The following is a 12,864-nucleotide window of genomic DNA, read 5'->3' as shown; positions in this document are numbered from 1 at the left end:
TTTCAGAAACATGAGTCAAGAGCATCTCTCTAACCTCGGCTGGGTTCTAGCTCTCCTCAGGACCAGGATAACTAATCATCAACGAAGCACGTGCTCAAATTCACTGCATCAGAATCTTCCAGCAGACCCAGCCCGTGAAGGTACCGTCAATTGCTCTCGAGCGTGTTGTTGGGTCAGTGGGTCGAGCCGCCACGCAATGAAGTCTGATCTTCTGCTTCCATCGTTAAATGATGAAAGGGATAGATGTTTCTAATATTCTCTATCGGGTTAATAATTTATCGCTGACGTTTAGCTCTAACAACAGACGCGGGAGGGGATGGTGAGTGAGAGCGAAGGAGACGTTCACATTCACAAATGCGTCGAGGGAACATAGCTGAGGACTGCAGATTCTGCAATTCGGCTTGTCTCTCAAACCCTGCCTCCCGAAAAGGAGTGGCTATTTAAACATTACACACGCAAGCACGGTCGCTGACAGGGAGCAAGTTTATTTGTTTTGGTTGCAGCCATAGCCATTGCAGCGAAGTCGTATGGACACCCGCATTCATGGCATTTTGACAGCAGCCCTTAATTAAAGCAGCAAGCGGAACCAACATAGGCTACGGTAAGGATATTTTGTCACTCACAACAACTATACAGGACTGTACTTTAATATTCCGTTTGTGTATCTCTATTTAATGCAATGCCTAGACTACAGAGTTATCAATACTGTAGCTTCCATGGTCGATTCACTTATCCACTGGGGGGAATTATGGGCTGCATTTGCAGCAGGTGCTCAGTACTTTCATAACGCAACATCATTGACTTTTTTCAATAGTAAAGTAGTAGTTCCATGAGATGTTTACTCGCTTTGAAATGCACACAAGAAATTGAAGCTTAGGCCTATTATGCTTTTACATAGCATCATGCCTTCATGTAAGGGACAATAATTGGTCAATAGTTTGGTAGGAACCCATCAGTGGCGGTTGTTGCTGTTTTAAGATTAGGGAGGATTAAAAAAAAAAAAATGAGCATGGCCCTATTTCTGTTAAAGCATATTGGATGACTGTCATTCATATTCCACTCACCCAGCTCAATGTAACACTGATAGATTTAGGCTACTACATAGCAATCAAATTTTCCCTATACCCATCATGAGATTGCTACAACCTAGCCTATGAATAAAAGTTGATAACGTAGGGGCACAGGTTCAGAGACAAATTGGAGAAATCAAGGTGGCAAATAGTGACACATTCAATACCAGCTTGTATACTCTTGCCTGCATCTAGCTGATCTATGGCGTAATCATTATTTCAAACATGAGTTTCTATTGGACAAATTCAGGTAGGTGTTATGCCGCTTCGTTCTGTTTGCTTCCTTTTAAGAAACTTTTTTTCTACAAAATCGTCAGAATTAATACACCACTGATCACCTGCACACGCAGTTCACTTTCATAGCAGCCACATACAAACAGCATCATCACTTTGCTCGTTGTATAATTCATTCTTGCATCTATCCTCCACTCACAACTCCACAATAGCTGTCTGTGACTAGGCAAAAAAAAACTTTCCAAACCTACATACTGAAATAGCTCCTTGGATTAAACTGGTCCACATGAAAAACTAGGCAAGTAAATTACTTGGTAACAGGAAATACATTTATTTCCATGACAGAATAAAACATTTATTTTGGACTGACCAATGTAAATACCCTTAACAAAAATAGAAATGCAACACATTAAATGTTGGTCCCATGTTTAAAATAAAAGTTTCCAGAATTCTTCCATTATGCACAAAAATCTTATTTCTCTCAAATTTAGTGTACAAATTAGTTCACTTCCCTGTTAGTGAGCATTTCTCCTTTGCCAGGATAATCCATCCACCTGACAGGTGTGGCATAACAAGAATCTGATTAAACAGCATGCTCATTACACAGGTGCACCTTGTGCTGGGGACAATAAAAGGGGACTCTAAAATGTGATTTTTTTGTCACACAACACAATGCCACAAATGTCTCAAGTTTTGAGGGAGTATGCAATTGGCATGCTGACAGCAGGAATGTCCAGCAGATCTGTTTCCAGAGAATGTAATGTTAATTTCTCTACCACAACGCCGTTTTAGGGAATTTGGCATTACATCCAACCGGCCTAAGAAATGCAGACCACGTGTAACCAGCCCAGGACCTCCACATCTGGCTTCTTCACATGCGGGATCATCTGAGGGACAGCTGATGAAACTGAGTATTTCTACCTGCAATAAAGCCCTTTTGTGGGAAAAAAACTCATTCTGATTGGCTAGGCCTGGCTCCCCAGTGGGTGGGCCTGGCTCCCAAGTGGGTGGGTCTGTGCCCTCCCAGGCCCACCCATGGCTCCGCCCCTGCCTAGTGATGCGAAATCCATAGATTAGGGCCTAATGGATTTATTTCGGGTTGACTGATTTCCTTATATGAACTGTAACTCAGTAAAATCGTTTGAATTGTTGCATGTTGCGTTTATATTTTTGTTCAGTGTAGTTATGGTCTTTGATGTCGATCAAAGGCCTGTAATTTCACTTCTTGAAAACATTTAAATAAATGCAATTAATTTGTGGGCCTAATGTATGGTCAGGCTGGTCACTAGATCGCCCAGCACTCATGAGGCTCATAGTGCGCGACTTAGACCACTGCGCTACGACAGTTCACAATGCTATAACAAGCACTAAAAATACTATGAATAGGCTCGTGATGATACATAGGCACACCATTTTCTTATTACTTTGTTTTAAGCCTTCCCCACACCATAGCCTAACCTTAAGCACTTGGAAGTAATGCCTTAACCGTTAACCTTTGAGTTGTTTCTGTTTTAACCTTGTAACCACGCGGAATTAATGCATAAAAAATAGACGTTCATCCATGAGTCAAAGGGCAGTGAGCCGGATTCGAACCTTGCTTACTGGCATATGTGTAATGGGGTCAGTGGCTGTAACCGTAACTGACTGACTTGCCTAGTTAAATAAAGGTTAAATCATTTTTTTTAATTAAACTGCAAGACCATACAAGCGCTGAGGTGACCCAAAAAAATGTATTCAGCCTATTGCTTGCCTTCAACATTAAATAAAACAATTTATTAAAAAAAGGACATTTCCCTAATGAAAATACATCTCCCCCTACAATTATGTCAATGCATTACAATATACATAAGTATTCACGCAAAACACGCTGTAGCCTGCAATGTAGGTACGGTACTGCATGGTATACAAACACCGCTTCCAGCTGCCCCCCCTGGCGGTGATTCTAAATATTTATTCAGATATTCAAGTCCTCCTGCTGCAGGATTATTTTACTCCTGTGACGAAAGGGGTCAAATTAAAATCCAACATCTGTACAGTACATTGTCCATGCTCATTTCCAGATGTTAAAGTTACAGTAAGAAGGTGACAGCAAAGTACATATTTTCAAGGAAACCTAGACATACTGGCTGAATGGAATAGAACAGAAGAATAGAATTGTACTTTATTAGTCCATCAGAAATTGGCATTATTCGACTCTGCTCCCGACTGCCCACCAGACAACACACAACGCACGTTGAATGGAGCACAGGGCATCCGCAGTGCAGTGCCCCTGGAGCTATGTAGGGGTTAAGTTCCTTTCTCAAGGGCATAACGGCCGGAGATGGTACAGAGGAACTTAAACCAGCAACCTTCCAGCTACTGGTCTGTGTTTCTAACACCTGGGCTATCTACTGCCACCAGATGCACTGTGTCTCTATGAATAACTAATTTGCACTCAGTCCAGGTTGACACTTCACAGTAGCATGTTTCTGGGATAGTGCTTCACTGTCTAGGACCTTGGAGCTACAGGACTGCTTTACACCCATATGCTATGTGTCACAGTAGGAGTGTCACTGTGCCATTGGTACCAATCATTTGCAACTCAAATATGCAATATGCATGTCTATTAAGATAACATGGTTATTCTCTACATCAGCTACAGTTGGTCTTTGTTTTGGCATTGACCTCACACCACCTTGCTGATTGCCACGTTTCATGAGGTGACAGGGAGACTAGTTATCTTATCGTCCTATCCATCTCGTTAGTAAACCTTTCAGGAAACACAGTTGAATAAACATAAACAACTCTCATTGGCTATAATGAGGCCTAGACTGACCCACATCCTCATAGCTGAGGTTAATTTGACTGTACCCCTCTATATTTTACTGGCTTCACTGTATCTATCGCCTGTGTACCCACTTTTCCAGAAGTCAGGAGGACTTCGAGTTTGGTATCAGCCAGATCTACATTCCACTGCCAGGGAGCCTTTCTGTCTGTCACCATGCCAACCAAGGATTACATGGGAAGCAAGTAAATATGTTAGTAGTTCCAGAGTCAGGAGGGGTTGAAATCTGAACAAGTTGATAAAACTATGCACTGAAGGTGATTGGTAAAGAGAGAGGTAGTTTCAGTTTTAGAATACTAGAGCAAATTTTCCAATTTCATGCACTGTGGGTTCAACACATGACTTCTTGGTGTGGCAGTTTGCCTTACGACTAGCTTCAAAATGCTACTTGGAATGTACAGCCTAACAACTTTGCATCTATGTGGCTGTTTTCTCTGCTCTGTGTTTCTCCATTTACTTATAGATATTGGAACTAAAAGTCCTCCAGGTCCCTTTTAATTTTTGATTCACAACATTTCCAAAAGTACCATATGGGAAGCAAATGCCATAGTCTCGTGTGAAAGATGTGAGATTTGGTTTTGGGTGCTGAGATTATGGCCATTTTCTTATGCGAGACAATGTCAGCGCAGTGACAATGTATTAGACGTAAGAAACAAAGTTGACTTTAGTCCCTTGTCCACAGAAATAAACACACCCAACAAAACAGAAAATCGTAAACAAACCTTTACCATGCACAGGGAAGAACAAGGCTAATGAAATTATGTAATCGGAGGCAGAGATCGTTAATTCATTATGTTTTCCTGTAAACATCATAAATTGAAGACGCAAAACGTGCTCCCACGTGGCCTGGTTGTCACAGCAACGTAACTTCAAGATGAGAGAATACGTCACGCTAGTTTCTTATTTACTTTACAACAAATACATGTATCGGTGACACTTTATTTGGATAGTCCATTTCTAGATGCTCTACAGACTGCCAATAACATTTCAACTAACTATCTACTAACACTAACCCTAACATTAACCCTTGCCCTAACCCTTATTCTAAACCTAACCCTAATCATAACCTTATCAACAGATAGTTTGCTGATAGTATGACCATCTGTAAAAATCGATGCCTTATGCTTTTGTCTTCATTTTGTTACAGTATAATCAAATCATTTGATTACAAATATTAACAGATTTGGTATAGCTTACATGTTTTTACCCACCAAAAACAAAGACATTAGTGCATTGTTATTGTGTAACATTAGCAGAGTGGGTTTTTGCATCCCGAGCAGAGGTTAAGGTCCATCACCTACCGATAGTGGCCACTTAGTCAGACATTATCCAGGACGCTCAATAGTTCCTAGTCAGCCTCGTCTCGTTTTCCTATCAAGTGCCCAAGTCTACGGACAGTAAGGAATGCAAATGGGAATTTGAACTTTGTTCCACTGTATGACTGTAATATGGAAATATCGTTCCTTAACATTTATCTTGGCTGCATATTTTCATGGTGGTTAATCATCAACTGGGAGTTGGGTCACAGCGAAAGTCTCCCTCCTTTTAACACGTGAAAATTGCCTGGCTGACCCTAAATGAGCTACAAATGTTGGGTGTTTTTTTTTTGACACCTTGACTGGCAGCGGCTGGTTGATATCCTGGTGTGTTGGCTAAGGCTTGCCATTAATCAAGTGGTAAGTAGATCAAAGAATGTTGTAGTCATTCTCCTACTGATATCTGAATACCGGTCTGGAACTCTTCTTAGCTGACCTGGATGCATGCTCTGTCATTGTTGGATCACGTTTTTTTGATGCACCATGACATACTAGGTGATCCCAGAGAGTCATACTGTAAACCACAATAGTTCCGGTGTATCCACTTGACCCATGTTAGGAAAGGCTTCCAACTCAACCTGTTATAGACATTGCCAGTGTGTGTACCTGTGCCTGTGTATATTTGTATAATGTGGACTGTATGCCGTGTTCAATTGTGGATCTCAAAGTATGGACAATGTATGTTTTTAATATGCATAGGTCTATACACGTGTAATGTCTCACTGCTGCTCTCCTCCATGTCATTCTACTGTACTGTAGGTGATGGCGTCGGGGCGTAAGGACAGGCAGAAGGACAGGGACCGGGAGAGGGAGAGAGCCCTGCTAGAAAGATATGGAGAGAGAAGCTTCCCTGCCCCCTGCCCTGGGGACACACTCCCCTGGAACCTGGACAAACACCAGAGGGTCAAACGCTCTAAGTCTGCCTCGGGCTCCGGGGACGTCCTGGACCCGGCTGAGAGGGCCGTCATCCGCATCGCAGGTAGGCAGTCTGCTGTCTGCAGCCCCACGACACTCCTCCTGCCACCTCTCACACATGCTACTTTGCTATGCTATTGTTCCCACCAGACCTCATACTAGAAAATTGGGTCTGCACTAGCTTTGTCTGAATGGGGCTAATGACACATTCTGTGTATGAGTGTGTTTAGCATACCAGCCATTGAAGTAGTTGATTTCTGTAGAATTTTGTTGACTGTTTTCATTGGCAGTAGCCTACTGTGTGTGTGTGTGTGTGTGTGTGTGTGTGTGTGTGTGTGTGTGTGTCTGTGTCTGTGTCTGTGTCTCTGTGTGTGTGTGTGTGTGTACTGTGTTGGGTAGGTGTCTTTGGACTACGTTTCACCAACTGAACAGGATGTGTGGGGCCATAGCCAAGTATTAGGTGTGGTTGTCCATACAGGGCTCAATCAATAGAGAGGTGTCTAATTCACATTGTTTATTTAGATAGTGGGAGCACGTAACGTTGATGTTGCCTTCTTATTAGCTGGTCCTTCCATAATACTGTAATTCATTGGGTGGTTGCGCAGTGAGAAAACAGGACAGTTTCAGAGACATTAAGTCAACTATTTACGTATTTGTCACAACTGCATCTCTCAACTGGTAGTCGAGAATATCTTATCGTGGGGATGGTTGTAGATTCTCAACAGCAGTGGTTCCCAAACTTTTTATAGTCCCTTACCCCTTCAAACATTCAACCTCCAGCTGTGTAACCCCCTCTAGCACCAGGGTCAGCGCACTCTCAAATGTTGTTTTTTGGCCATCATTGTAAGCCTGCCACACACACACTATACGATACATTTAGAACCCGGCTCCTGGGAAGTGACAAAGAGCTCTTATAGGACCAGGGCATAAATAATAATAATCAATCATTTTGCTCTTTATTTCGCCACCTTACATATAAAAGTTTATTTCTTCATCAAAAATTGTGAATAACTCACCACAGGTTAATGAGAAGGGTGTGCTTGAAAGGATGCACATAACTCTGCAATGTTGGGTTGTATTGGAGAGAGTCTCAGTCTTAAATAATTTTCCTAAACGCATAGTGCCTGTATTTAGTTTTCATGCTAGTCAAGGCCGAGAATCCACTCTCGCATAGGTACGTGGTTGCAAAGGGCATCAGTGTCTTAACAGCGCGATTTGCCAAGGCAGGATACTCTGAGCGCAGCCCAATCCAGAAATCTGGCAGTGGCTTCTGATTAAATAACATTTTCACAGAACCGCTTGTTGGTTCTTGTTCAGATATTGGTAAGTGGACTGGAGGCAGGGCATGAGAGGGATAACAAATCCAGTTGTTTGTGTCATCTGTTTCGGGAAAGTACCTGCGTATTTGCGCACCCAGCTCACTCAGGTGCTTCGCTATATCACATTTGAAATTGTTCGTAAGCTTGAGTTCATTTGCACACAATTCTTTTTACAATTATGGAAAGACCTGTGTGTTGTCCTTGTTAATGCAGACAGTAAAGACCTTCAATTTCATAATCATAGCTTCAAATTTTTTTCCGCACATTCAATGAAGTTGCGGAGAGTCCCTGTAATCCTAGATTCAGATCATTCAGGCGAGAAAAAACATCACCCAGACAGGCCAGTCGTGTGAGAAACTCGTCGTCATGCAAGCTGTCAGACAAGTGAAAATTGTGGTCAGTAAAGAAAACTTTAAGCTCATCTCTCACTTTTAAAAAAACGTGTCAATACTTTGCCCCTTGATAACCAGCGCACTTCTGTATGTTGTAAAAGCGTTACATGGTCGCTGCCCAGATCATTGCATAATGCAGAAAATACACGAGAGTTCAGTGGCCTTGCTTTAACAAAGTTAACCATTTTCACTGTAGTGTCCAAAACGTCTTTCAAGCTGTCAGGCATTCCCTTGGCAGCAAGAGCCCCTCGGTGGATGCTGCAGTGCACCCAAGTGGCGTCAGGAGCAACTGCTTGCACACGCTTGACCGCTCCACTATGTCTCCCTGTCATGGCTTTTGCTCCAACGGTACAGATTCCAACACATCTTCACCACCAAAGTCCATTTGATGTCACAAAGCTGTCCAGTACTTAAAAAATATCCTCCCCTGTTGTCCTGGTTTCCAGTGGTTTGCAGAAGAGGATGTCTTCCTTAACTGACCTCCCATAAACATAATGGACATATACCAGGAGCTGTGCCAGGCCCACCACATCTGACTCATCCAGCTGTAATGCATATAATTCACTGGCTTGTATGCAAAGCAGTAATTGTTTCAAAACATCTCCTGCCATGTCACTGATACGTCGTGGAACAGTGTTGTTTGATGAAGGGTTAGTTTTTAGTTTTTGGGCCTTTTCCCGCTGCGTTGTCTTAGCCATGTCCATGGCAGCAGGAAGAATTAAGTCCTCCACAATAGTGTGGGGCTTGCCTGTCCTCATCACTTGGTAGCTCAACATATAAGACGCTTCTAGAACCTTCTTATTAATGGTATCTGTTGCTTTTATACATGTCTTACTACTCTAAAGTTGTCTTAATTCTCGCTCCAAACACTCTTGGGCTTATTTTTCATATTGGCATGTTTTGATTCTAAATGTCTGCACAAGAGTGAAGGTTTCATTGAGTTGTGAGATAGTACTTTTGCACATATAACACACTGTGGCTGAGGAAAGGCACTACTCCCAATATAAGTGAACCCCAAATCAATATACTGTAGTTCTCATCATATTTGCGCCTCTTCGATGGTCCAACGTCCCTGTCTGTTGTTCGGTACGTTCCCGGGTAAGGGGGTAGTAGCTCTTCGGCTGCATCAGATTCACAGCTGTCAGTGTCCATGCTAGCTGGGCTAACAAATGTAGAATTACTGATGCTAGCTTTGGATGTGCTCGTGGAAGCAGAACAACTTGTGTCGTCGACAGGTGCAGTTGTAGTACTGAGGTTGTATGTGTGTCTATGTACGCGGGCCTTACTTTTTTAAAACCATTTATCAATTTCCGAGCAAACGGAATGAGTAGCAGCTACTTTTGGCTACATAGTGGATTTCCTGCGAGAGAGTAACAGTTAATGTGATTGGATGTTCATTATGTGACTAGGCTACCTGTATTTGACATTGTGTTGTTATTTCGCTGAACATTAGATGGTTTAATTTTATTGTTGGCAGTGATACGAGGCTACTCAGGCGAGAAGAAAAACTCACCAAAATGTATAGCTCCATTGGAAAATATAAATGGACTGTTTGAAAATCCCCAAAATATATTTATCAAATTTTGTTATTTTTATTTATTTTTAAAATGGGAATCACATTTTTATTTGGCGTACCCCCGACGGCATTGCGTGTACGTACCCCAGTTTAGGAATACCTGCCCTACAGTATACTGACACCATATTCACTCAGTCTGTCTGTACTATTGAAGTCCCTGATTGCGGTGTATTGGGCACACGTGTAAGTAAGTAAGTTGGCCTGGCATCAAGAGCCCAATAAGATTACATTTCACCATTGTATTGCCATGGCAACATGGAGTGTGAGTTTATGACCTCAGGTGCACGTTGGACTGAACACATTCCCCTGAGCCCCATATCTGGTCGCAATTAACAGTGCTAAAATCACCCCTCCTCATTACAAATAGTCTTCATTAGAAGCTTGGAGGAAATTGATGTTCCTTCCCCTCATGCTGTAGCATAATTAGAATAAGGACAACGCCATTGTCCACACACCATGTGAAAATGTGCCTTTGCTTCACTATACCATTTTTGACATCAAACACAAACAACATTAATACATCAATATCATTATCGGCATCTTGATAATTTCAATGAAAACTATTCAGTGTTTTGCTGGTCTCCTCCCTGGTTAAAGTAAGGTTAGATCTACCAAGTGTTTGCTGATGAAGGCTTTGAGGCCTAAACGCATCCATCGCAACTGCTGAGATTGAAAATAAGTCTAAGGGGGGGTTGTCTCCTGTCCCCTGTCTCCTATGCTCTTCCTCTGTCATAGGACCTGGTGGGGCTGTGTCAGCACACATGGGGCAGCCTTTGTTCTCTTCTCTGCTGACATGCTGCCCAATGTAGGCTGTAAACCCTGACAGTAAGGGGAATCATGCATATATCTCAGCCCCTAGCTCTCCAACAGCCAGCCAGGGGCATTAAGCTAAGTCTGTGGGGTGCACATTTCAAATGGCAAGTGTACTGCCTCTGCTGCTGCATCTGTGTGTGCACTGCACAGGTACTTGGACGTGTGTACATTATGTGGGAAGCCTTTGCTGAGATGCATCCAAATTCTCTATACTTCTCCCAAAGTGTGCACTTGCACATTCCACATCATGTATTTAACAATGGTAGAAAGTGCTAATGCTCACTTTGGGAAAAGTATGGCGAATTGGGACCCACACCGGTCATGATTGCCAGTCACAGGTGAATGGCACCAATTAAAGCCATGCATGTGTGGCACAGGAGGCTGTTGAGGGGAGGACGGCTCATAATAATGCCCGGAACGGAGCAATTGGAATGGCATGAAACACATGCTCTAGTCACTACCACAAGCAAGTTTCCCCCAATGAAGGTGCCACCAACCTCCTGTGCTGTGTGGTAGTAGGCTTTGCTCTGAGTGCAGCAGTGTTCGCTTGAGGCAGGTGTGTATGTGCAGGCTGGCAGGAACCGGAGAACTGTGCCTATTGCAGATAGTTCTCTCTTAAACACATGTATCCACTAACCTCTCCCTCGTGTGGCGAGTCTTAGACAGACAGGTTTTCATATGTACTACTATGTATCTAATTACTTCATTGAGGCTGATTTGAATCCCTTATGGGAGCTCTCTGGCTCAGAGGAAGGGGCTGGAGAGTTGTTGGGCTCCTCTGTCATGTGTTAGGTTATAAATGAAATGCCATGAAGCTGCATCACCTAGCAGTGACATGTGGAGTATGGCTATTTATCATATAACACTCTCCTTTGGCACACTTGGAACATGTAAGCGCCAGGGCAGAAGATTGTGTGGCACCCTTAATGTTGTCCCCTGGGACCTGAACTCCAGAGCAGTGTCCCCACTTTTCAGTCACTCACACCAAAGGTCAAGGGAGAGGAAGAGACTCAGGACATCCACCCAGTGGTTGAGTGAAGATTGGTTGAGTGAAGATTCACCATTCACAGTGTACAGCCCTAGTGGAACTAGTGTATACCCCTACCAGAGAATTCCCAGTGGGTTACAATACAATACACGTTTTGAACACCAACACCCCTAGATATACTAGCCTTGATTTTGGAGGGCTGAAGAAAATCATTCAATGATTTCACCTTAGACAGGAGTTATTAATAAATATGTTGACACTGTTGACACGTATTCATGACATATATATATAAAAAAAATGCAAAAATATATTACAACATCTGGTGCCATGCTAGTTGGACACCTTGACCTTGTGTTCAGAGCCGTAATGCGTGTGAACGGTGTCTGTTTCTGACAGGGCCCTCCCGGGGTAAAGCTTTACTTAACCGGCTAACATCCCTACTGAGTGGCTGTCTATTATTCATAACAGAGCTGCTATGATCTAAAAGCTGTCAAAGTCACGGCGCCGTGTATGAACGCACGCACGCACACACGCGCGCACACACACACACACTCGCACACGCACACACAAACACACGCACACGCACACGCATGCACACACACGCACACACACACACGCACACACGCATACACACACACACACGCATACACACACACACGCATACACACACACACACACACGCGCATACACACACACACACACACACACACATACACACACACACACACACACACACACACATTCACACACAGAGCAGATTTTAATGTGGAAAATAACCATTTGATGAATAGGTCCATGTGATTCTGCACTGACTGTAATATCGATGACTGGATGAGTCATAAATCCTCTCTGTTCCTCTCAGAGTGTGCTGCCTGTGCTGTAAACACAGTCTTCAGTCAGTGTAATAAATAATCCACCATTCACACGCATTGGTACTGTCTCAGTCACTGAGGGACTTTGGGTGGAAGCCATGCCTGAGGCCTGCCATCAGTAGAATCACTAAAAAGATTACATTACACACTGTGGTACAGCATGTGACTTATTTGTCTCTCGCAGATCTCCAAACGCCTCAGGCATTTGCTTGACAGGGGCCTGTCGTGTGTCAATGGACCCTTTTCTCCATCCCTCCAAAAGCCTCCAGACTGCAGTAGCCGTATTCACCACCAGGTGGCAGTTCGCATGGGAAAGCTTTCGACCTGGTCCATTTGAGCCTCTGGAAAATGTGCCTCATTGTCTATCGTTTTAAATAGAATGCATTACATAGAATATTCCATTGTGGCTGATCTTTTTGGCACATTGGCTCTCCTTACATTTCATAGAGGATAAGTTTCATACTTATTGAAAAGTCAGTCAGAGGGGCTCAATTTCCTTTTTATGTGTGGAAATGACTTTGGAGACAGAAAAAATGTCTCACTGA

At 43.1% G+C, this 12,864-nt stretch overlaps 1 protein-coding gene across 1 annotated transcript in view; it reads left to right on the top strand.

Moving 5' to 3' along the window:
* Positions 1–318: 318 nt before the first annotated feature.
* Positions 319–12,864, top strand: part of LOC110489723 (plectin) — a 183,765-nt gene continuing 171,219 nt past the window's right edge. Inside the window, exons 1-2 of the mRNA XM_021562579.2 lie at positions 319–601; positions 6,204–6,423. Of these exons, the coding sequence (XP_021418254.2) occupies positions 6,207–6,423 (217 nt within the window). The 5' untranslated portion in view covers positions 319–601; positions 6,204–6,206. The remainder of the gene's footprint in view (positions 602–6,203; positions 6,424–12,864) is intronic.

The sequence above is a fragment of the Oncorhynchus mykiss genome, chromosome 2, assembly GCF_013265735.2.
Source record: "Oncorhynchus mykiss isolate Arlee chromosome 2, USDA_OmykA_1.1, whole genome shotgun sequence".
NCBI lineage: Eukaryota > Metazoa > Chordata > Actinopteri > Salmoniformes > Salmonidae > Oncorhynchus > Oncorhynchus mykiss.
Note: the sequence above shows the minus strand (reverse complement) of the source record. Positions and strands in the feature narration are given on the sequence as shown.